Source organism: Apus apus, chromosome 15 (genome assembly GCF_020740795.1).
Source record: "Apus apus isolate bApuApu2 chromosome 15, bApuApu2.pri.cur, whole genome shotgun sequence".
NCBI lineage: Eukaryota > Metazoa > Chordata > Aves > Apodiformes > Apodidae > Apus > Apus apus.
Window position 1 is genome coordinate 9,256,155 of NC_067296.1, and position 25,602 is coordinate 9,281,756.

Sequence of the window (25,602 nt, forward strand, 5' to 3'; positions counted from 1 at the left end):
TTTTAGGGAATAGAGCAGAAAAACACAAGACAGGAATAAAGTAGGGCAGCTTTCCCTGAAGGCTCACTTCTTGTTTGCAAAGGAGAAATTTGCCAGATGAGACTTTGTGCTACTGTCTCTGACTTCTCTATATCCTCCTTAAATAAAAAACAAATAAGGGTTGGGATTGTTTGGTCCTAAAGTGAGACAGGCTTGCTTTGCCATCATGTGGTGGAAGCCACATATCTTGTTTGAAAAATAGCCAGTTTTAACTCTGCTGCTCCCAGATACGAAAAATAGCCTTCTCCCTTCAATTTCTTAATATTTGGCTATTTCCAGATCCTTTTTTAGATCAGGTGTTCAGTACAAATATTAAGGGGTGAGGTAAACTTGCTTGGGACTGAAATACAAAATGTAGTTTCTAAATTCAAATGCTGGTTTCTTGTGTGGAATAGTTTGTGCTTCGTGCATGAAGAATGACTATTTAGGCAATTAAAGATCAAGATTTTACTTATCTTGCTTTTCTGGTCAGCTGGGCAGTGGTAAAGACTAACAGGTCTCCCTCCTCACACCCATTGCCAGGATGGTCTGGAGGTTTGAGTCATCACATAGGACAGCAAGCCACCAGGTTCAGTTTTCCTCTCTGCATGAGAGTATTCCCAAACCACAACTGATCATGAAACCCAGACAAGTCAAGAGAAATTTTTCCACTTTAGTCAGCCAGATGCTGACCATTTCCAGCTGAGGTTAATAGCTCCTTTGCTTCACAGTGTCTTTCCAGCATGAGAAGGAGCATGGGGAGGGCTGAGCAACCCTGCCTGGTTTTGAAGGCATAGCACAGAGGGGGCAGGAATCCAAATACTCAGATTGCATCATTCCTTTGAAGTCACTCCTTCTTTGACTTCAGTAATGATCTATATCAGCTGATCTTTAGAGCCAAAAATAGATCTGTTTTGATGTGACCTTGGACAGGCATATTGGATCACTTATCTGGGTTTCAGATGATCCACTTCAAATACAGTTCTATAATTTCCCTTGAGTTTTACATTGTTACCTGCTCAATGGGCTGTTAGAAGCTGAAGTTTTCAGGAGAGACCAGAGGAAGTGGATGCTAATTTTTGATACCTGAGTTAAATTTTGAGTTAGGCTTTCTCAGAAAATCTCCCAGGGAGTGCTTTGTAAGTTTGAGGTGTTATGCAAATAGAAGCTATTACTGCTCTGTCTCAGCACATCAGATCCTGATCTGCTGTTTGGATTATCTAATCACTATCAGCCCAAGTGGAGTGGAAGTAATTACAGCAATACTTTCAACTGATTCCTATTCATGGAGTAGTAGTGAAAATGTTGATTTGAGGGATAAGTGAGCTAAGTAGTCATGACAGAATAGGCACCTGAGAGCATTTGGGTCTGGTTCTTGTTCCTGCTGTCAAAACAGCTGTAGCAACGTAAGCAGTTCACATGCCATCCTCAACTTGAAGACACAATTACAAGTCTCAAACAGGTACTAGATCATGATGGAGTCAAAGACCTAATTACTTGCTTTATGTTGTACGTCATAACAGGGTCTTTGATTAACTCTCATCTCTTCCATGCATTGACTGTTGAAGTGCTTTCAGTGCTTCCAGACAGATGCTGCCAAATTGGTTATTCACAGAATCATAGGATGGTTTGGGTTAGAAGGGACCTTTAAAGTTCACCTAGTCCTACCCCCCCTTTTTTTTTTCTTGTTGCTTTCTTGCTAGAGATTTAGGCTATCATGTAGTTTATTGTCAGTTACAATGGTGCTAGATGTTCACCTGTGAGATATGTGTCATGGAAGCATAGAATAATGGTGCCCATTCTGGATGGCTCCACTGTCTCATCTTTGAAGGTGCTAAGCAGGTTTCAAGTGCAGAGGAGTTAAGCATCAGATCAGTAACATTAATGGGAATCTGAAGTGTATATTCTGGCAAAAATTTGTTCATTGCCCATAATAAAAACAAAATATTCTGCTTTAAACTACTGTTGTCATAGAATCTCTCTGCCTAAAGATCCACTAAAAGGAGAGAGCTGACTAGCTCATACAGGAGAAGGAACTTCAAGAGAGAGACCTTCATGACCTGACTTTTCTCCAGTTTATTCAAGCGAAAATCATGAAGCCATTTGTTCTTTATAGGTGTAGTTACATGATGATGATGTCCTGAGGCACTGGCATAATGTTTTCTAGCCCTGGGGCTCTTTTGTTAGACAACTGTTGTAATGTGGGTTTGGATCCAAAACTCAAAGGCCAGTACTTATATTACAGGCTGATTTGGGTTTTGCATCCTTGGAGGCACTAACATGTAACAGTCTAAGTTGGTGTTGTGGGGTTTTTTTGTTATTCTCCACAGCTGTGCCCTGATTCTGATCTAAATCCAAGAATTAGTCTTGGATTAGTCATTGTTAAACTGCAGTAATAAATTCCAGTAGCACCAACTTGTAGCCATTTACCATGCTTGGCTGGAGTTGATTGTTAATAGTACTTACGCTCCCCGTGTCATTTGGAAGGGCCATAACCATACTGAGTCTTTGCCAAGCTTGGAGGCAGAGCAAAACTTTATTTGCTTATTTGTATTCTCCTGTTCTGCCCCTAATTCTGTGTGCTGATGAGTTTACTGCTGCTGCTACAGCTCTGAGATGCTTGCTGACCCAGAGAGGTGCTTCTGAGTGCAGATGGTCAGAGTAGGACATCATCATGTTGCAGTTGTCCTCGTGTGTGCTGTACAAATGGTACAATTCTAAAGGATTCTGTTCTCTTCTGAGGGATTTTAATCGCTCATGTTCAAACTATAGGTTTTTGAAAAACAAAAGGGCTGAATATCTGATCTCTTGGGTGGGGTTTTGAGTGTTTTTCTTGTCAGGTGTGATGAGGTTATTTGGGCCCAGTGAACGAGATTCTCAGAAGGCAAATTAGAAGGTCTCTTCCAGTAGAAGTGGGTGCACATCTAAACTGTCATTTTGGTCAATGTCTAGTAATTTGTTCATAATACAGTTCAAACCCTTGCATTAAACACAACAGGTTGAGGCCAATAAGCTGGAAAACTGAAAGAAAATCTTGATAGGTTCAGCTGGTGCCTGGTATCAGAGCAGCCTGTCCATATGCTAGATGCTTCTGCAGCCAAGTGGGCTGGGACTATGACTGGCCACATGTGAGACAGAATAATAAAACTGGGAGGGAGGAACATGGTTCCCTGAACAGCTTTATAGAAGCAGCTAAAACTGGTGAAAGAAGCTCAGCTAGTCATGGAAAAATCATTTTTGGGGACAGAAATACATTTCTAGCTACTTTTGCTGGACATAATTGTTTTGTGTGGAATACATTGGTTAGAAACACATAGAGGGTTCCAAGGATGGAGTTTGGCTTGTCTGCTGGTTACCTGTTGGGTGCTGGCTTAGTTGGAGGAAGTGAGATGTTTTGATGGGTCTCATCACTTATCACTCCAGTGAATTTGTGCTGCAACGGAGCTTTGCCAGAGATGTGGGCTACTTGATAATGGCTGATCAGGTTTTTTTGAAATCACACTAATTTTAGTGGCAATTTTGTTTTATTTCTAACTTACCAGGTGTTAATTTAGAATTACTAATCAAATGCAGGATGTGAACAGTTGGCAAGGCTTATAATTCTTTCCTTCTGTATAGGCAGTATGTTATCTAAGATGAGAACTATGGTTTTGAATGTAAGATGTAAGAGGATGGTAGAAAATGCACCAGAGTTCAAGAAGAGGTGGGAAGATTGCAAGAAGTGATGGCAGAAGTTTGAGGAATAAAGTAGCTTAATGCTGTACATGGAAAAATGTAGTGTTTGTTTTTTTTTTTTTTCAATCAGTTTGCACAGAAAAGAGTCTGCCCCAAGTGACTTGAATTTAAATTCAGCTGTACCTTGGAAACAAAACACCAGTTGTCAGAATGGTCCTGGGTTCTACAGTTTTGTTTACATTACCCACTAATTCAGTTCCTTTTCCTTTATGTATCCTCATTTATTTGTTTTTATCTCTCATACTTGTGTGATGGAAGGTCCATTCCCACCTGCCTGCTCAAGCTTTCTTCATATCTGTCTTGAGCATGCAAGATTGGGGCCAGTAACAAATCCATGTAGAAAAGTGTTACTTTATTTTTAGAAAGCTGTTTCCTGGAAAGCTCTGCATATGCAAGTGTAGTTACAGCTCTTTTTTTCCTAGCACCTTTCGTGCAAGCATACACTGTCTACATAAGAATTTCTGATTGTATCATAATTCAAAGGAAATAGGATGTAACTATTCCTTAGCTGGATTTTATGTTTTGTCTAAGCTACTGAGAGTCATTAATTGTTGCTCCAGAGCAACAGCTGATTTATGAGTTTAATTCTGTGCGGATATTAGTGATATTCAAGTCATGGGAGATGTCAAGTTTACTCTCTTGTGTTTCTAGATTTACCAGAGATGCTGGTTAGTATTCAAAAAAGCTTCAAGCAAGGGGCCAAAGAGGCTGGAGAAATTCTCAGATGAACGGGCTGCTTACTTTAGATGCTATCACAAGGTAAGACCTATGGTTGTTTCTCAAATTTTTTAAAGGCAGAAACAAGAATAAAATCTGAAGTTGACATGTATTAGTTGGCATGAAAAATGGAACTTTTTTTTTACTATCATGCTCCTGAACCCACTTGTATGTTCCTTCATTCAGTGAAGCAGAGGCAGAGAAAGTGTTCTATTCTCTGCTTTGTAGCAAGCACTTTGCTAAACTAATAGAAAATAACTGGTTTTAGAGATTATGTTCCTTTTCTCTCCTCAGACCCTTAAAATAAGATCTGAAATACTTTGCAATGACTACTACTCTTAATTATAGTAACGACCATCCAAGGTAATACATTAATTCAAAAAGCTGCATATATAAAGGTCCCATTTTAAAAGTATTTTGCATCTCTGGGAAGGCAATAGACAGCTACAGAAATGAAGGACAACATGCAAATTTTTCTTACAATGATGGTGTGAAAACCTTTGCTAAATGCACTGGTATTACAAATACGAAGTTTTGCCCTCTAATCTGCTCTTTGGGGTTCTGTGCACATTTCATATTCAACTGAGAATTTACATGTGTAATTCTCCTGGGCACAGAGATGAATATAAGAAACCCTTTAATTTATAATCATTGTTGGCAAAAACTTAATATATTAGAAGATTAGGAATTATGTGCATAAATTCCTAGGAGTCTGCGAGCACGGCTCAGCTTGAGGCTGATCTGCACTTACTCACTTTGACATACATTTAGGAGGAAATCTTGAGGGAATACTGAATCTGAATTCAGACTTGTCTGTCTATATGCCACATAATTTGTAATTGATGGGTCATAAAACCTGTGGCTATTTGTAGTTAGTCATGCCCAGAAATAGATCATTCAAATTTATATTAGGCAACTTTCAAAGGTAATAAGAAGTGCTTTTTTAAAAAAAAAAATTTATTTTTTTAATTGCATTTGATGTGTGAGAGGACTGCACAGGGTGTTAGAGACAATTTCCAGCTTTGTGTGAAATGCTGCATTTCTGTTAGCCTGGCTCTGTCAATTACTGATGCAAATCTGTATTTCTTCCATGGTATTAATGCAAGACCTTAGCAGCACATAGTGACTCAATGTTCACATTAGGTAATGGATATGAAATCCAAGAGGAATCTAAATGAATCTAAGCTTTATTTCTTCTCTTCTTTCAAGAAGTTCTGTAGGTTAGCACTTATTTGTCAGATATACAGCCTGACAGCAGTTTCCTGTGGCTGGATCTGCAGACTAAAGCAAGAAAGTCTCACTAGCTTGGAGGGATTTTCAGGTTTAGGTCAAGCTTAGCCTATAGTTAACAGTTACTTAATTTCAAACTATTGCTTCTTCTGTACATTTAGATTCTGGATTTCCCTGGTAGCTCAGTTGACAGGAATAAACAGCAGTCAAACTCCATGATCAGTCACTGGGAATTGATTGTTCATTTTAGTAGCTGCGAAGCTCTTGCTTTCTGCTTATGAAAGCTGTAACTGTAGGTAGTTGGATCTGTAATATTGATAGTTATAGACATTAAAGCACACCCTAGTTTGGCTGAAGCTTTAAGAAACATTGTCATAGCAGTAAGAGAGCTTACACACCTACTTTGGGTGTTTTTTTATCACAATGGAGCGAAATCTATGATGGCAATTGAGGCTGTCCTTTAGTTGTAGAGCTACACAAATTGACAGACCCTGTTTATTTTTAATGAGGCTTACTGAAAGGAAGCCAATGAATATTAAATAGCATTTTCTAGCTAAAATATGTTAATTTACAAAAACCACAGGTGAGTAAAAATGAGTTTTTAAATCAGCTTTGTAAATGTGTGAAATTTTAAGGTGGTGAATGATGCAGCTTCTAACAGTAATAAATGAGGTGCTGAAAAAGGAGAGCATATCACTGCTGCTGTGTGCTAGTCTGTAGCTGAACTGAGTCATATAAAAAGCATAGTTAATTATTAATCAAAAAGCTCCAACAAACAATATGGCAGAGTCTTCAATTAACACTACTTATCACCTGGTTTTGATATATAGTATTAAAGGGACTTTGGTACTCAATATTTCATCCAGAGGTGTATGAGAGTCATTGCTCCTGTCCTGACACTTTTGGTCAGCAAGAGCAGCTGTTGCAATGACAGCTTGATGGTGTGATGGTGGCTTTTCTGTGACTATTCTAACTGTACCTCCTGGACAGAAGACTTTTTCTCCTGTCTCTGACAATCAAGTTAATCCTACAAATGAGAAACCCAGCCAGCCCTGTTAACATGTCAAGTGTCACTACGTCTTAAGCCTGTGCTGACGAATTTAGGGACAAATGCAGTTGAGTCTGATAGATGATTCTGTAAGAGGAAAACCTCACTTGACCAGTGTTTCAGAAATGTGGTTGTTAACATCCTACCTGGGTTCTATGGTGATTCTCAAATACTGTTGAATGCAGCACCAAATTTAGAAAACTGAGGAGCCCCTACTCACCCCATCACTCTCAGAAAAGATTTAATCCATCATAAAACTGTAAAGGGTAGAAAAAGAAAAATATTGAGTGGAGCTAATTTTTTGGTAGCACCTGCCTCCTTCACAAGTGTTAAATTGTTTAACTTTGTTGCCTTTTTTTTTTTTTTTTTCTTCTCCTGTTACTTTAATTTATTAGTGGAAACAGACTGTCCAGAGCATTTGCTGTGTTGGCACCATGGTGATACCAGCCATTGCAGCTGAGTTGCTGTGGTCTGAGACCATACATCATCTCCTTGGCACTTTTATTCAGTCAGGGTCTCTTTATCCATCTGAAGCTGGGGTCACAAGCAGTGTTTCTGAGGTGTCTTGGCATGTTTTTGTTACATGGGGGATCCAGTTTGTTCACATTTAATACAGGCTGTAGGTGCCCCTTTGTGCAGCCCTGCAGCAGGGGCTGAATGTAGGCATCCTTTCCACTGGAAGTTTAAGACTACAAAAGAAACACACTTTTTCTGTGTAATATTGATTTTCAAATACTGCCTAGTTTTGTTTCATATTTTTAAAAGTGAAAAAGTTAAAGTGTCCTAAAATACAGGTCATCTGAGAACAGTCATCTGCTTATGAAGTGAACTGGAAATTTGCATGCACAAAGCAAATTGCCCACTTAATTCATTTGGTACCACAAGGGAGAGAAAATAATTAGGATCCAGGATACAAAATCTATGCAGAGAATTGCCTTCCAGGTAGCTGTCTAGTTTTCAAATGTTTAATGTAAATAATCAACCAGAAGTTACCATATGCTTTAACAAAATAATACTGGAGGAAGACATTCTCATTTCTCCAAGTGACTTTGGACTTCACAATGTGCCAGAAGAATCTTTAATATTCCAATCCAAACCAACCAATTACATACTGCAGACAGGAATATACTGATTCCTGGAGGGGATCTAAGTTTTAATCCAATTGTATTAATCTTGCCTCAAAACAGCAGAAGTAATTTAAACCCTCTTTCTGTCAAGTTATGGAATAATCCATTAGAAAATTGAATTGTGTAATTTGTACTTGTTTTCCAGGCTTGGTAATGCAAAACTGTATCAGTAACAAATGTTTAAAGTATGACCACTCTGCTAATAACTGGCTGTTAAGCATTTATTTTAATGAATATTATCGCTTACTATGAATTAAGTGTCTAGTTTGATGCGTTAAGAGAATCAAAGTAACTTGTCAGGATATTTTGGTATCTTCACTCTAATGCCATACTGTGTGGTACAGGTGCATGTCTTTTCATGTGGACGTATTTGACCATAGGTCCACTCATCCTGTGAGTGAAGGAGCAGCCTCTGAGTGATGGTAAAAACTCTGAATCTCTGCATCTGGAAGTTGTTCCTGGATTTCATTTCTTTCAATAAGCCAGTGCTGGACTGCAGTGTGGGTATGGCCAGTGTGTGCAATTCTGTTTGTGAGCAGGTGAAAACTAGCAGCTGATGATTTTTCCCACTGAAGAAAGGGTGATCTAGGCATGGCTGTAAATTTTATTTATATTTAAAAAAAAAAAAATTAACTATATAAAATTTTAGTGTGTTATGGATACTTAATAAGATAGGTAAGTAAAGGCAAATCTTATATGCAGGACTGGGCTGGAATTGCAGCAGCATCTTCCATTAAATGTCTCCTTGATGTGTCCTGGGGAGTGTTCTACCTGTATCATCATGGTGGGCATTTTCAGGAAGCCAAGATAGAACCATGAAGACCATAATTAAGATTAAAACACAAAATACATGAAAACTATTGCATGTGGCCCTTGTGTAGGCAATGAATATACTCCCTTGTGTTGCACTCTGAAAGGCTGCCCAGATTTGAGAATTATGTACTAAGGGGATCCCAAGCTTGGATGCTAAAAACAGTTAGTAGGAAAGTGTGTGTTTGGCATGTTTCTGAGGGGAATGGGAGAGGTGGAAGAATTTTTGCCTGAGTGTCAAGTCAGGGTGAAGCTCTGTCTGCTTGTACTCTCATATGGGAAATGAAGGCTTAATCCCTGTTCCTGGTTCAGAACTCTCTTACCACACAGCTCTGCAAGGATTTCAGTTTTTAATTTTTTAGTTTTCAATCTAATTAAATATATTCCAGTTATATGGGTTGTCATCTTAACATAAAGAAGGCTTGAAAGTAAATGGTAGGGGAGAAGTATGCAAAGGGAGGTCTTTAGCCCCTAACAAGTATTATGCTTGTGATTTCTTTATTAATACTGTCTAGGTCTGATATTTGTGGTTTACCTGCCTTTTTAGAGCTAAATTTACAAATGTACATTACTTACTAATCCTGGATAAATAAAACATACATTAATTAAAATAACCACAAGAATGCTGTTTTGCAAGAGCCTGACAGGAGGAGAATTATTTTAAGAATGCAAAAAAAAGGAAGAAGACTTCAGCTTCAAATATTTGCAGGTGTATGGTGTCTGCTCCTGACTCCTTTCCAAAAGGGTGGCAGAGGGGATGTTAGCAGCCTGACACTTCTTCAGTGTGAATTTGGTGCATATGTGCCAGACAATTTGAACCATCTGTTGCACAAGGGTGAGTGATGGGAAGGCTATTTAGGCACCTGGGGTAATGATGAAGCACCTTGCTGGGTAACACAGCAGGTCAAATATTAAATGATCTTTAGACAACCTCTCCCTGAGGAGCACAGGTGCACTGTCAAGCCTTGGCAGCAGGAATAGCTTTTTGGCTAAGGCCAGATCTTGCCAGAAGGGGCTATTGCAATAGTGGAGAACCTCTGGACCTCTGAAAGGTGAAGGCAACTTCAGCAGCTCAGCCCCTAAATGGAAGAGTATATTTTCTCCAGATATAAAAATCAGGTGCCACAAGGTTGTCTCCAGGACAGAAGGCATGGATGAGCTGAAAGAATGAATTCAAGTGTCTCTTCCTCGTGCTATCACTTGTGCCACTGATTTCAGAAAGCATCCCAGAGTGCTTGATTTTGTCCATCTGTTGTTCTGCCTGTGTCTGCTCAGTCTGTTACTGAGAAAAAACTTAGCCTGAAATCAGCTGGAAAGAAACTAGGGTGTGTGCCTGCTACTGTAGACATTGGACCTGGGTCAGAGGTCAGAATTGGGGCTACTTGCTTGTCACACTTCACAGAGATGCTTTGGTGTCAGCTTATGCATCTCAACTGAATCAAATGCCACCAGGAAATCTTCAGATGTGTGTGAAGACTTTCAGACTGCTCTGTGAAGTGCCATTATACAAGACCTCTCAAGCAGTCAATCAACGCAGCACAAAATAATCCAGGAGCTGCCAAATGTTGCAGCCAGCATCACCCAAGTGGTGAAATTGCCTGCTACTGCATTTGACCAAGCTGTGAGCCAGGGCCCTCAGAGTGTGTTTTTGGTACCTGGCTGCTGTGCTTTGCAGTGCAGGCATTCTGCATGCACATGGGGCATAAGGAGATCCCTGGGAACTCACTGCTGCAGTGTGTGACTTATATCAGGTCCCTGTTCTGTCCCACCTCTGTTATTCCAGCATACAGCACTCTGAGGTAGGGGCAGCGTGATGAGGAAGTGATTTAGGATTGAGCTTCATAAACACATTAAAAAAAAATCCTCATGTAATCAAGTTGTTCATGTTCACCCCATCTCTGTATCCCTTTTGCCTTCCTGTCTTCCCTGTACACCCACCTTGAAGACCCAGGGAAAAGCCCCTCACCCTGAGTTGCCCTTGCACCTAGGCCTGGGTCAGTGGCACGCTCGTGTGCTCTCTGTCTTCATCTTCTGCTCTTGTGTTAACTAAGGGAGAGTTTTGCTTACAGAGATGAATTACCTGCTGGTTGATACCCAGCAAAGCAAAACAGACCACTATGAATACTGCAAAGGCAATAGATAGGAGATAAGTAATGTCTTAGATAATCTGCATTGTCTTCTTCATAATGCAGTATGCCTAGAAGGAGAAGAGTAATAAAAAGCAAATGGAGGAGAAGACATATTCAAATGAAAACATTTTTTTCTCTTCAGAAGGTTGAACTTTGGGATTTCAAGCATGAGTTGATTCTTGTAAAATCTCTATTGAAATATATTACTCTGCATTGGAAAGCACAAAGAAGTACTTTACTGCAGTAACTAACTGTCTTTTGAGAAGAATTTATGATAAGAAGAAAAATATCACTATTTTCACTCCAAAACACTGATGCTGTTATAATTAATGTTTTTTTTTTTCTTTTTTCTTTAGTTGTTTCTAAAGGGAAATGCAGAAGGTGCTGTCCTGGAGGGTCATGGCTCAGTCTGAGCACAGGGTCATTTGTGGGGGTACTACTTGGGGTGGGTGGTTGGTTGGTTTTCCTTTCCCAGCCCTGTGCAGTAGCAGCCTCCCTCCTGGTTGGGGCCCATTGCCTCTCTGGCTGGGATGGAGGGAGTGTCTCTGCCTGAGGTGGAGGCAGCACATGCTGCCCATCATGGGGGGCTGCTGAGGGACGTGTACCAGTTGGTGTTTCTGAGCTTCTGACTGCCATGAGTGCATATAGCTCCCGAGCCAGGATGGAGAGGCAGTTTGCTATTCCCCAACTAATATAAACCTTTCACCATTTCACTGAGCCCTGTCACAGCATCCTCAGGATTCGTCAGCCTAGAGACAATTACTGGGATATCCAGCAGCAGGAGTGTGACATGTCTGATTGTAAGAAATAAGCTTTCCATTAGGACAGATCCTAGATTGCTAAATGATTATTACCAGAACGTATGGCTGTGTTCTGCTGCTGCTAACGTTTTATGCAGAGGTACAAAACTTCATTAGCCCCTTCACTTGCAGAAAATGTAGATGTGCTCAGTATAAATGTCAAGGTAGTTGCTGTCCTGAATTAAAAAGTCTGGCTCTTTTTTCCTCTTGCATTTGAATCCTTTCTTGGCATATGAGAAAAGCATACAAGTTGAGCTTGGCAGCTGGCAGTTTGTGCTTGACCTGTCATGTGCTGAGCACAATGGGAATAGGCTGTGACAGATTTGTCATATTTAACAATGAGTTTGTTGGTGTCTTGTTAGCACTGGGGAATGTGCTTCCATCACAGGATTTCCTGGAAGAGTAAAAAAAACCTCATGCAAAATTAAGCACAATTAGGAAGTCTCAGTTTTGACACTTCTCAAAATCTTGAACCTGGAGGCTATAAAAACCTGAGTTCTAAATTTGACAGCTATGCAGAAAGTTTGCTGTGTTCCCTGTGGGGTGTTCCTTCCGTTATTTCCTTCTGTTACCACCCACAGAATGAGTTTCCAGGCATTGGATCTATTATTTATTTTTATTTTGCAGGATCATTGCTCATCAACTGCTCTTTGTTCCTTCCATTCACAGTAAGATTACTTTTTATGGGGTCTTGCTTGAAAATGGGTTTTTGTCTGTCTGGTTTTCCCCAGTGGAAGGGAACAGGCAATAAATAGACTCTCAAGAAGGAAGCAACTTAGGATGAAGGGCCAGAGAGATGCAGTGGCTGTGCTGGGGAACCCAGGGTGCTTTAGAGAAACGGTTTCTGTTGCTGGGCCCTGTAGCCCTGAGGACTCTTTACACTTCCTGAGCCTTATCTAGAAGACAAGTGCTGCATTTCTTTCTTTAGAGTTGACACAATTTATATGAGACTGTTCCACAGAACTGGTGAGACCACTGTAGAGAAGCTGTTAGGTTATACAGCTTTGGGAACATTTCTCTTGAATTCCCTCTCTGTCTTCAACCTCCACCACATAAAAGAATCTGTGAAATGTTTCCTGATAATGAATATTTAAATATAACTTCCTGATTCCCTGGCTGGGTGTTAAGCCTTTATATTAAAAGGAATTTAAATGATGAAGAATTTCTCCTCAGTCAAATGTAGGAGAGTTACTTATGTTTGTGAGGGTGAAAAGTGGATGTTAGAAATATGAAACAAGTGTAGTACATATTTACTGAAGCTGTATACAAGGTAAAAGGTACATGTTTATTTTTTTTTGGTGTGAAAGCTATTTTTCCAATCAGTTTTTGGCAACCAAGCATGAAGTCTGTGAATCTTTGAAGCTAGAAAGGTTTCTAATAATTAAAACTGTGATTTTTTTTATTTTTTTTTTTTAAGTGGACCATTCTAACAAATCTTCAACTTTCCATCAAAGACTAATTGAGAGAGCAACTTTTCACCATTTTTACAGTTTTGTCCTCCATGATGAAAGCTGTACTGGAACTGGACTTGGTCCTGCAACTGGGTGAATTCTTTAGATTTTTATCATCACTTCTCTTTGCTTCTGCTACATCAGGTTGGTCTTTCTCATGTCCTTCATGTAAATATTTCTCAAGCTGGAGTGAACTTTGATTCTACCTGCCTCTTAGTTAAAATCCTGTTCAGCTAGTGTAGCACTGAAGCTCACATGCAGGCAAGAAGGAATGGAGAATGTGGCTGCTTTACTGTCCAAGGTCTTCAGGTCAATGGTCTAAGGTGATTCACGTCAAGGCTGCATTTCTTTAGAAGCAGTCATAGGCATGTTCATGTCCTCTCTCCTTTACTCTGGCCTTTGCAACATGACAAAATTATTTTCTCTCTTCTCCAGTCAATAATGGATATATATCTTTTCAAGCTCCTAATTAAAACTCCAAATTGTGCTTTTTCAGGTCACAGAGCTCAATAATGTGAAGAATGTATTACGGACTCCAAAAAGCACCAAGAAACATGCTGTTGGGATTTATTTTAATGATGACACATCAAAAACCTTTGCTTGTGAGTCAGGTGAGTAAAATGGCAATGCTCATGAGAAAACACAAGAGCATTAATTGTGAAATTATAAATGTATTATACCTACACACAGATTTTCTGGGCATTTATACAGAACTTGAGGCAGATGAGTGGTGCAAGGTGCTGCAGATGGAGTGTCTTGGAACGCGAATTAATGACATTAGCCTTGGAGAGCCTGACTTGTTAGCATCTGGAGTAGAGAGGGAGCAGAGTGGTAGGTACATAAATGTTGACCTTTTAAATATTGAATTGCATTATTTTAAAATCTTTTAGACTATGCATATGAATATCAGAAGTAAATCGGAACAAAGTGATTTTTCCAAGCCTTCCTTCCTGTTTTGTGGGGGTTGTTTTTGTTTGTTTGGGGTTTTCTTAGGTTTGAGGTTTTTTAAATTGCTAATGGAGATAATACGTAAGGTAACTAAAATTGTTTCGGAATAGCACTTTTCTTTCTCAGACAAGTTAGTTGCACTTGGAGATGGGAACTATCTTTTATGTGTTTTCTTGTATGATGTCTCTGTAACAGCTTCAGTCTGTGACTGGGGCTCTTTGGCAGTATTGTAAAGCAACTAATAAATAATAGTAATTGCATGCAAAACCTGAGCCCACGGGTATTTCACTTTCCTATGCAAATTAACTAATTAAAAGCACAAATGCAATTGCAATGTATTTATTCATGCACACAATTTTATTAATTGTTCACAAACACCACGATTATGATGAGGTAGTTCTCATCAGTGTCTGAATGCACACACAAATGTTAGAGTGCAGCATTCTGGCTGCCCCAAACATGGACTTTATTGGGTTACTGGAAGGAATTGAGTCTTTCTATTTGAATAAATTGTTCTAATTGAAAATAAGATCTTGTGTTAGAGATGGAAAATAGGAAATTCCTTGAATGACTTTCACATTTAATGGGCAGGGATTTTAGACTAACCTTTTGTTTTTCTCCCAGAGAGATTCAATGTGTATTTGATGCCATCCCCTAATTTAGATGTGCATGGGGAATGTACCTTGCAGATAACTTTTGAGAATATCTGTCTTTGGGACATCCAGAATCCCAGAGTAAAACTCATCTCTTGGCCATTAAGTGCCCTCCGACGCTATGGGCGGGACCCCTCTTGGTTCACCTTTGAAGCAGGGAGGTAGGTGTGTGTTCACTCTGTTGTGTTGCTTTCCTCCATGGTGCTCTGGGATCACTTTTGAAGGTTGCTGAAGGATATGAGAGCTTTTCTTCAGAGGTTAAGCTGTGCCCTCTGGAGTGGAAGCCGTTGCCAAATAAAAGTGCCTGAGGAGGGAGGTGGGAGAGCTGTGGCATCCCAGGGGACTGGGGGATGGAGGCTGGCAGCATTATATATTACTGTATGGGGTTGTTCTGAAATAAAGCATTATTATATGAGTCAGAGCACTGGATGGACAGATCTGGGAAGGAGAGGTGAATGTAATTCCAGAATTTGTACAATGTGGACATTTGGGCACAGAGTTACAGGTTCTGTACTAGGAGAAGTGGAGTTCAAAGTTGAGAGCAGCAAGTGCCAGGTTGTTTCCCAAAAGAAAATGCTAAAGTAATGGAGAAGGGACTCCTGTTTTCCATTATTATATTCCTGTTTTTCATCTATTTGACAAATGTATTTATAAGAAAATTGGATATAAATCCTTGTTTAGGGATGTTGTTCTGTATTGTTTCTGGCAGCTCAGTCTTAGTGAGCTGAAGTCTTTGTCTGGCTGAAGTTAAAGCATTTGTTTATTGAAGTAAACTATTAAATTCTTTCTAAGGGTGGTGAATGCATTATTTTAGATAAGCACATTAAAGAATTATAATAGTAAAAGAGAAACAGATCATAGAATTAACTTATCTGGAATGGGAAGAGGAATTTAAATGTTCATCCTCCTTATTACTGCAGAATTTAGTCCTTTTGTGGGAAGGAAAAGATACGTTTTTACTTAGCTGATCATGCATTAGACATGATAGGACAATGCAGTTGGGATGCTGAAGGTCTATATCTATTGTTTCAAGTGGAAGACAAAACTGCACAACTAATTACAGGTAGCATTAGAAGTTTGAAAGGGGAAGATAAATTAATCCTACTTGGCACAGATTCTAGATGGGTCTAAATATTAAAAATGTAGGTCTTGAGCATGAGCTCTCAAGGGCTTAAGCACTTATAATAGATCAGTGGTACTTAGCTGAGTCCTTGTTTGGTGAGAGTGATACAAATATGAACTAAAACAGTAGGGTTGGACCAGGGCAGGTAGTACTCATACGTAATGACTTTTATATAACTTTGTTCCATATTTCAGCAACCTTTGTTTTCTCGCTCCTTGTGCCGTGGCGCTTCTAGAGCAGCCTGGTCAAGATTTGCTTGTTCGTGATGATCTGTAAACTTCAATCTCACACTTGCAACCCGTCTGTTCTTGCTGTGGCAGGATGTGTGACACAGGAGAAGGACTATTCATCTTTCAGACCAGAGATGGGGAAGCAATCTATCAGAAGGTTCACTCGGCTGCTTTGGCCATAGCAGAACAACACGAGCGCTTGTTGCAGAGTGTGAAAAATTCAATGGTACGGCTGCTTGTTATGGTTGTTGTTTTGCACTGGGTGACAATGAGCAGTATGTTTCTTCCATGTGATTTCTAACTTTTCATTCACAGATAGTAAACAGTCTGATTATTGCTCTTATTACATTCTGCTTGATTTTAATATTTAGGGCAAATAATTGTTTGCTCTAGAAAGTCTTGTTGAAAAGGTTCCTTTTCAAGAATCAAAACAACAGGGAAACTTACAGTCCTTGTTTTTGTGCTTGCAAAGCTATTGATAAATTTGAATTACAACAGAGATGATAAGCTCCTGTCAGCACATGTTCTCATTAGATTCCTTAGATTAATCAGCATCACGAGTTTGTTTGGAAGCATTTCTCATCAATCTATTTGAAAAATGTTTGGCCTCATGCTCAGTTTTCCATTTGCTAATTGATGTCTGCACGCCAAGGATGATTTGGAAAGAGTCATGTGGTTTAGATTAAACTATGGGGGAGGATTAGATATTTGTCTGATCTCTTGGTGGATGTCTGTTTTTCATGAGTCTTTTTTGTGTCTAAAACTTGTTTTATGATGCACATGACTGATAGGAAATATGAGTGTAAGATGCAAAACTAGCATACAGATTGAAAACAGCGTGGCATCTTCCAAAGCATTGCATCTAAGGAAGTCACTTTTATGGCACTTACACCTAATGTGTTTCAGGGTCTTATTAACTTCAGGTTTTTTTTCATCATAAAACCTGTGGCAGGAATAGGAATGTTCTGTTTCTCCCACATTACTGTTGGTCTCTCTACTCCAAGACTTGCAGGCTGACTTTGACAGCAAAATTAGGATCCTAGGCTTTCTGGAATGTATAAAATGCCCAGAGTGGACAACTGTGAAAGAGCCTGGCTATAAAAACCATTTCTGTTCCAAGCAGTAGTAATTGATTTGCATAATCTGCTACAAGACTTATGTCTTTCTCTTACTGTAAACATAAGAACTGCTGTTATGCCCATCCATGATAATAATTTCTGTTAATTCTACTAACACCTTGGTTTCAGGGACAAGCTGTAGTGATGAATTATCCCATTATTAACTGGATGGCCTCACTGGGATGAAACAGAAAATGTCTTTACTACTTGTGGAAACTTAAGAAAATACGAGAGTGTATGTTGAGGGAATGGGGAGGGGAAGAAATTATCTGGAGTACTTGTATTTATTTTGTTCTTCCACTTTCCTGGACTTGAGAAAGAATGGAAGTTATTTAGAAGGGAAGTTATTTATCTTAATAACAGTCCAATGAGGAGGAGCAAATAAGAGTAGGAGCAATAGGAAACTCTTTCCAAGTGTCCCAACCAGTCTTCTGGACTAGATAACTGATTGCTTCAGCTGAGCATGCATGCAGGTGAATGGGTAATTCTGTCATTTTTAGAGCAGATGGGATAACTGAAAAGGGAAAGTGAAGAAAATTTAAGTCTTGTAATTTAGTAGCGTAATATAATTGTTTCAGACGAGTCCATTTGCCCCTGAATAACAAGTTCCCAAGTCTGTCAGAAATGTTGTTTGGTTCTGAAACAGTCAGTAACACTTTATGGCTTCTCTGGAGTTCAAGGAATCTCAGATTTAGAAGTTGAGGCAGAGGGTCATGGTGAGTGTAGAAATCAGGGGGCTTATTTTGCTGATTACAAAATATTTGTAAAGTACATCTTTGTTCAGGTTGATTGATTTCCCCTGAATTTTTCTTATGCTTCTGAATGCTTCAACAAGGAGTTAATTTCAGATGCTTTCTCTTCATGCTCAGCTGACTATGTTGTTTCTGTCTCCAAGAATTATTTACCCTGTGTGACTTTTTCATATTAGTGAAGCTTGAACTATTATTTACACAAGGAGTAAATAAAAGTAGAAAGTAGGAGATATAGTGGTGAGAAATTAAGTCTGCACCAAGTGTCTTCTGTTTGCTCCTGTAATCCTGACCACTGCTACATCAGGGATGTGATTATCCAAGACCAAGGTTAAGATGATATTAAGCTACCCGATGGCTCCTGGAGCCTGTGCAAGAAAAGAAAAAGAGAATTGAATGTCACATGCTGATAGATTGAAATAAAGCTGCCAAGCAGTGTTGAGAACGTGGGCTATAATGTGTCTGTCACCTCCCTAGCAGTCAGTCTTTATATTACAGTATGTTGGTTCAGTTTGTGATTATTACTGACTCTGGCTCTTGAAATGCATGTGGAAAATTGCTGCCTTAGTGGTTCCTCGGCTGGGAACCTCACCCTGACACTTTCTGCTAATGTGCTGCTGCTTTCTGGTGAGGTCTGAGCATATGCTGACCAGAGCCCATGATGGTTTCACAAGTGGGTTTCATTATTTTCCTTTTCAGTGCATTCAGAGATCTCTCCCTTTTCTCTTTTAAAGGGAAGAATGAGCTGGCTTTTCTTAATGATGGCTGAAGCCATTTGGGTCATTTGGTAACTCATCTCACCCAACTGTTTCTTTCCTTTCACTTTTTCATTGCCAGACAATGGAAAGAAAATATCTATTCAAGTTATATTTTCATGAGTATTTGGTTGCCATGAAAACTGATGGGAGCAGTGCTGGGACTTGACTGCTGTCATCTGTGCCTGCTCTCAGTTCTGGCTGCTTTAAAAAAAGACATTAGAACCTGACATCTCACTAAAGTGATAACAGTGAACTTTGCAGCTTTGGCAGTTAAAGCTCAGTGCTTTGTAGAGAGATAATATCAGCCAGTTTACCAGCAGCCTTCCCTGGCCCTTCTTCCCCTATCAGCAACTCAAGTGTGCACTTTGCACTAGATCTCTCTGATGTGCCTCTGTCCAGGCTATTATCTCTGGCCATTTCCACAGAGATTCATAATTAGAAGTGGGAATGGTGCTCACTAACTTGTGAAATAAGAGTAGAATACTGAGTGTCAGTGCAAGATGGGTAGAAGTGAAACCAACAGCAGTATGTCAGTGCCTTTGATTTCTGAAGCAGTTTTTATTAGTTTGCCATTCTGCAGTTTTGCTGTAGTGAATTCAGCAAATGTTTTTAAGCAAGTATCATTCTAATTGATTTTTATTTATTATATCAATTTGCTTCACTGGGAAGAAAATCCCCTCAAAACCACAGGGAGTGCAATCTTCTCCAACAGGGGATCCCAAGGTGAAGGTTTACCTAATGTTCTGCAAAATCTTTGAAAATTGGGTTATCCTGCCTGAGGAATACAACCAAACCTAACAAATCTTAAATAATCTCTCTTTTCCTGCTGGTGCCATGTTCAGAACTTACCAGGGAGTTTGTTGGTGTGTGGATGCTGTGGTTTTGGGGTGGGTTTTTTGTTTGTGTAGTTTGAGTGGGTCTTTTATTGTTGGGTTTGTTTGTTTGTTGTTTTTTTAGCAGGCAGTGGTTTTGCTCTGTTGCAAGTTATGCTGATTGTTAAGGTGGATCCAAGAAAGAAAATACTTGATCTTTCCTCTGTGGACCCCAAGGATTTCTGGGACCAACTGCACCCTGCATTTGACCCAGAGCCCAGCAAACTGCCTTAGCATAGCTCTATACATCTCTTAGCTGGGTGACAAGAAGTGACAAGAGATGGCCAATGGCTCCACAGCTGCTCTCAGCACTGCCTGCTGATGGCTGCAAGTGCTTCTTCTCCATCCCGTTCCTCTGAGTATCTCCCATAGCCACTGGAGCAGCTTTGTGTTGTCCCTCCCCACTTTTCTCATCTTTTCTGCTCCTGTGGTTTAAGCGTGACTTAACATAACCTGATCCCTGCCATGCACACAGGGAGCTGAGTCTGGGGATCCTCATCTCCTTTCAGGTTTCAGCATTCTCCTTCTCCTCTGGGCAGAAGAGGGCAAGAGGCTACAGATTAGGTACAAATTATTTGTTGTGTTAATGATTTGTAGGGTGGGTGTCCCACCTGGCTCAGTGCCCACAGCCTTTGCACACCCGCAGCCTTTGCACACACGTGTTCCAACACAGCAATTCTGGCTGTTTTCAACCTGCCTGCAGAGCTGGGTGCTCCTGCAGCACAGAGCCAGGTCATTATCAAGTTATCCCTACTCTTTCTGTTACAGTAGATTAATTGTAAGAATGAAATAAATTATCATTAAATTTTGCTCACAGTCTGAGGTGTTTTGGTAAAGCTCTGTGTATTGAGGGCATAACATATTAATTCTTATCTCCAGCTGTGGGGTTTTTAATTTTTTCCCTTGCTGATTGAGTTCAGGAGGGACACCCCTTCTAGCCCTTTTCTGTGTATCTAATTTTTTTCAAGCTTTATCTCTTGTTTTTTTTGTTGTTAGCCTGTGTGTTGTTTTTTATTTTTATTTTCATTTGCAATCCCGATGGCTGAACTGTTGCTTAAACTGCCATAGCTTCCTGTTTGGCTCACCAATGAATGGGACCACCAAAAAGAAGTATCTACAGCCAGGAAATGCCACCTTAACAATGCTCTGCTGATTTTTTAATCCCAGTAGAACACCCATCATCGATGGTTTCCATGGTACTGAGGTGTGTGTGGTGACACTGCAAAGGGCTTTAGTGAGGGAGCTGTAATAAATACGATGTAGGTGGAACCTTGCATGGTGCAGTGATTCACATCCAGCTGATGTGGAGGTGGGTGTTTTAAGAGCAGGAGTTGATCTGTGTTTTGGTTTGCTTCACCTTCACATTGCAGGCACAGTGTCTGCTGTACAGAGAGAAGGCTGAAGGTAGATCACACCTCTAAATAACTTGGAAATGGCTCTCCTCAGAGGCAGCCAGCCCTCTCCTCTTTGCTGTACTGGCTTCATCTCTTTGTTTTTGCTCCAAAATATGCTGATCTTCTTGAAAAAGGTTCTTTCACCCCAAGTTTTGTGAAACTAAAATGTAGATGCTTACTCTTTGGTAAAAATCTGTCTTTATAAATTAGCAAAGTCAAGTGCAATCTTGGTATGTTTAAACTGATGTTTTCCTGAGCTTTGGGGGGAGAATTTTAGCTGCAATGTGAAGCTTAGGATAAAAACAAATTATTTTTATCAGCTTGCACATACATCTGATTAAATTAATGGGGAAAAATGCTCAGTTCTCATACATTGTTGTGTTAAGAAAACGTGGCTGAAGGCCCTGTATGGAGAGGAGGTGTGAGATGCGGCTTCCAGCAGTGCACTGCAGCCCACGTGCTCTCCTCTCAACACACCTGGATGTGCTGTTCATTCAAATTTAGCTGAAGGATGCAGTTGTCTCTTGTGGTGATGGGAGATTAAGAGAAAATGCTTCAAAACTAGCAAGAACAGCTTGTCCTCTCCCATGTGAAACATCTCCAGTCAGGTTCTCGATGTGCTGAAGCTGTATATTTAGCATTGGAAAACTACTTGTATAGCTGGAAGGACCCTTGGTGGCTTTGCTGCTAATGCAGGAGCATCCGAGTACTTTCCTGTCTTCCACTGATCCCCCGTTTCTGTTCCAGCTGCTTGAGTTAAAGCTCCCCTCAGGGGAAGCAGCACTAGGCCAGGACCAGGGGAGCAGCAAGGTGAGTCTGGTGTGCCACAGCAGCGTGGCCTCCTAACCTGAGTGCTGTGTGCCCGTGGAGACTGACCCTGCTTGTGTAGGGTGGGCAGAGGGAGGGAACGGGGAGGCTGTGCTGGCAAGATCGTTACCAGTCCTTGCAGCCAGTGGTCTGCTGTTCTTGGAAGGGTTTGCCATGACCATGACTGTCTCCTTCACATGAGTTTACTGCTTTGCAGCTCCAGATGAAGATGAGCGAGCGAGCCGTGTCCCTCAGCGCCATGGTGCCCCTGCCCCGCAGTGCCTACTGGCAGCACATCACACGACAGCACAGCACTGGCCAGCTCTATGGGCTGCAAGGTGAGGGGCTGGGTGGGAGAGATGGGGTTGAAGCTTTTCAGTATCTGTCCATCTCACCGAAAGCTGGAGTTTGGTTTAAGCCAGTGGCTGCTGTTGTCTGGTTCATGACGAGAAGGACACATTGCACTTTAAGATGGACAATCTGGGAGGGGCTGTCATCAAGAGTACTCTTCCCATTGGAGGGGGGTCCTTGATTTGACAAGCCTTCTGACTGTTTTTAGGTAAACAAGAAGTTACTGTTACAGGATGACCAGTTACCAAGATTGCCCAATCCTTCCTGCTACCAAACTGGCACCAGATTTTTTTGCCAGACTTGTAACATTCAGCTCCCCTCTCCCTTGATTGCCTGCCCATGCCAAGAGGGATGCAGTTGTCATTAATAATTTTGTGTGCTTGCTAACATTCAACCAAAACGACTGCCTCCTTGAACAAAGCTGAATTAGTGAATGCAAAAGGAAATGGCCATGATAAGTAGTTCTAGAAAACTGTTGCTTGAACAGCTGCAGAGCTGCCACTCTCATAGCAGGGGGGCCTGAAGATGGGCAGATGTCTTCTCCAAATCCCCTCCCTGTCGTCAGCCCAAGGGGCAGCACAGCTAAGGCCCCTCCTGCCTGGAAACCTCCCTAAGATGCAGAGATGGTGGAATCACTTCCTGGAGAGGGCCCCCTGATCCCAGTTGTCCCTCTGTGGTCACCAAGGGACATCTAGTGGTTACTGAGCACAGGGATGGGGAGGAGGAGCAGCAGCCATCTCTGCCTGGGTGCTTCAGAGTGTGCTTCACAACTGAACTTCAGTCTTCTGAGACAGCAAAACCTGCGGCACTGGTGTGCCCTTGTGCTGGTTTCCCCAGAGGCACCTCTGGAGCAGGAGCTGCACCCCTGAGGAGCTGGTCCAAAGTCAGCATCTTGTAGTCAGGCATAGTTTTAGAGTTAAAAAAGCAGAAAAAAACCCAACCTGTCTGTTTCAAAACGCACTCTTCTACTCTAAGCTACGTGGATTGGCTGAGTCAGTGTATGTTCTGAAGCAGTTTCCCTTCTCCACAGGTGGGTTAGAAAGTGAAGCTCAGTTTGGCCATCAGCTTATGGGTGGTTTTTGTGTCATCTCTGAAGGTCAGGGCTGGTGGGTGCTGCACCAAAGGGCAGCCCTGCTCTTGCTGCCTCATCCTGCTGCAGAAAAACCCACAGGTAAACCTGAGTGTGGCAGGAAACCTCAGGAGCTGGCAGGGCTTTCTAGTACTAATGTGGAGATTCCATTTACCAACATCAAGCATTCAGAAATAACTAGACATATTTTAAAACATCCTGGTTTGGAAAACTTTTAATCTCTTTTTTTGATTTATGTTTTTTTCCTCTCTCAGGTACTAGGAGTTTCTTGAAGAATAATGAATGACAGATATATGTAGATATATAGATATATAGATATATAGATTTATAAAGCTGGATGTTGTGGAGGTTGACACCTCCAGAACATGGACTGTCACAAGCTGTGGTTGCAAATGACAAGCTCTGGCAGTCGTGACACATGTAGCTATATTCTCTTCTGCTTCTCAGCAAATTTTTCAGCAAATGATAAAAGCTAGTGTTTTTCCTTTTTCCTTTTTTTCAACACTAGAGGGAGCAGGCAGCCCATAGAAAGTCCCGGCTAAACCTGGCAAATGTTTCAGGGGAGGGATGAATAATGAAAGCAGCACTTACATGCCTGTTCGAATTTGTTCAGTAAATCAGGGCACGGGAAGATGTCCTGCTGGTGGCAGCCTGTGGCACATGAGAACAAGGCTGCTCGCAGCACTCGCACAACCAGTGGCTTGGGCTTACTGTGCCTTGTCCTGGTGTCCTTTATTAAAACAATAATTCAGTATTGAGTTGACACAAGATACATGGATGGTATGGGTACAAACTACTTGTTGTGTCTTTACAAAAATAGCCTGCTTGCTAAACTGGAAAAAAAATATGAAAAAATGGATCCTAGGAGGTGGTTGTCATGAGAGTGGAGTAAAATCTTTGCAAAATAAGCCAGCCATGCAGCCAGCATTGTACTTAGGAAGGACACCTGAGTCCTTGTCCTGATCATCAGTTAGAAATGCTACTTCAGTGGTACCCCAAATACCTCTAATTAGATTAGGTTGCCAAAATCTTGAATGCTAAAATTATTATTGGAGAAAGAAATCTTAAATAATTGTGATACTGAGTTCTAGAGTTCCATGTGTATGAAGCGGCATTTCACTCAGTGGTAGAGGCACCTGAAACCTTTCCTCCACCATAGTTGGAATTTATGGTTTCTGAAATGATTGTTTTAGCCTTTTCTCATGCACAGAAAAGAACTGATGCTAGTATTCTGAGCTGAAGTGCATTTTCATTTTAAATGCAAAGTCAGACCTTTTAAAACATTAAATTGCTTTGTACAATTTTCTGTTCTTAAGGAACTGGGAAAGAAAAATCTGAGTGGAGGTTGTGAGATGGAGCAGCAGATTAAGGAGGGATAGGTATAATGAAAAGGCTGTAGTTCACATAGTCCTTTATAAAATGCTGAATAAGGTACCTGTGTCTTACTGAGTGTTGTTCTTTTTTTTTGCTTTTGGGTGAAGATGTTTCCAGTCCTGTGAAGCTTCATCGCACGGACACTTTTCCAGCCTACAGGTCAGACCATCGATAAAGGACTGTAAAAAACTTTAGAAACTCCTCCTCTTCTGACAAATTTCTCCCGTGGATGATTTTGATGATGAGCAAGAATGGAAACACAGAGGAGTTCAGGTTGGATGAAATATTCTTGCAATACAAAGTTTTTTTTTAAACTTTGCCAAAAGTGAAAACTACTCTGTAGATATTGGGGAGGGGAACAAAACCAACAAACCCTCCAGTGTTTCTTTTCTATATTACAGCTGGACAGAGAAGAAACCACTCCCTAGATATTTCCAAATGTTTTTTGTATTATAGGTATGTTGTAAATATCAGACTTTGCTGTTGTAGCGTGGTTTCATTTTGTCTCTTACAGCTGTGTGTTCACTGATGTCATCTGTGTCATCCTTCTTTGTTGCAATGCTTATCTTTAGTTATTTACATTATTGTTCAGCCTAATCCTTGACTGTTGAAATGGTGGCCAGTTTTAAGCAGCTATTGGATACATTTTTTCCTGTTTGAAGCCTGATGAAGACTTGACTGATTTATTTTGAAAGCACCCTCTCTATCTCCTGTTTCCTGTATTTATTTCCATCTCTGTAAATGTTTAAAATAAAAAAAAAAACCTAAAAATCCCACCTAATTTGTGGTGCAGCATTTTTGTCATCACTATCAGCATCACAAACTGAGCTGCTGTGGAGCCATGAGAGCACTAAAGGGGAGGATGGAGTAGGACAGTGGCTTGCTCTGAGTTCCCCCACCACATCTAAAGGCACACAACCCCTCATCAGGTGTCCTAGTTAAGTAGAGTAGTAGATTCAACAGGAATCTCACAATACCACAAACCACTTTGTGGCAGAAAGGTGATTTTCTGTGGTGAGACAGCATAGTATAGTGTTAGCAACTACTTTTTCAGCGGATATCCTGAAAGA

General features: G+C 40.7%; 1 protein-coding gene across 4 annotated transcripts in view; it reads left to right on the plus strand.

Annotated features, from left to right (window-relative positions):
- The window catches only part of DOK5 (docking protein 5), a 41,512-nt gene extending 16,210 nt beyond the window's left edge, over window positions 1-25,302 (plus strand). The window contains exons 2-9 of one of the 4 annotated variants that reach the window (XM_051633157.1): window positions 4,405-4,512; window positions 13,562-13,676; window positions 13,756-13,896; window positions 14,638-14,827; window positions 16,110-16,245; window positions 21,658-21,720; window positions 21,935-22,055; window positions 24,640-25,302. In XM_051633157.1, coding sequence (XP_051489117.1) covers window positions 4,405-4,512; window positions 13,562-13,676; window positions 13,756-13,896; window positions 14,638-14,827; window positions 16,110-16,245; window positions 21,658-21,720; window positions 21,935-22,055; window positions 24,640-24,707 — 942 coding nt within the window. In that variant the 3' untranslated portion in view covers window positions 24,708-25,302. The remainder of the gene's footprint in view (window positions 1-4,404; window positions 4,513-13,561; window positions 13,677-13,755; window positions 13,897-14,637; window positions 14,828-16,109; window positions 16,246-21,657; window positions 21,721-21,934; window positions 22,056-24,639) is intronic. The other 3 variants (XM_051633158.1, XM_051633159.1, XM_051633160.1) reach the window with 3 other exon arrangements.
- Window positions 25,303-25,602: the final 300 nt, after the last annotated feature.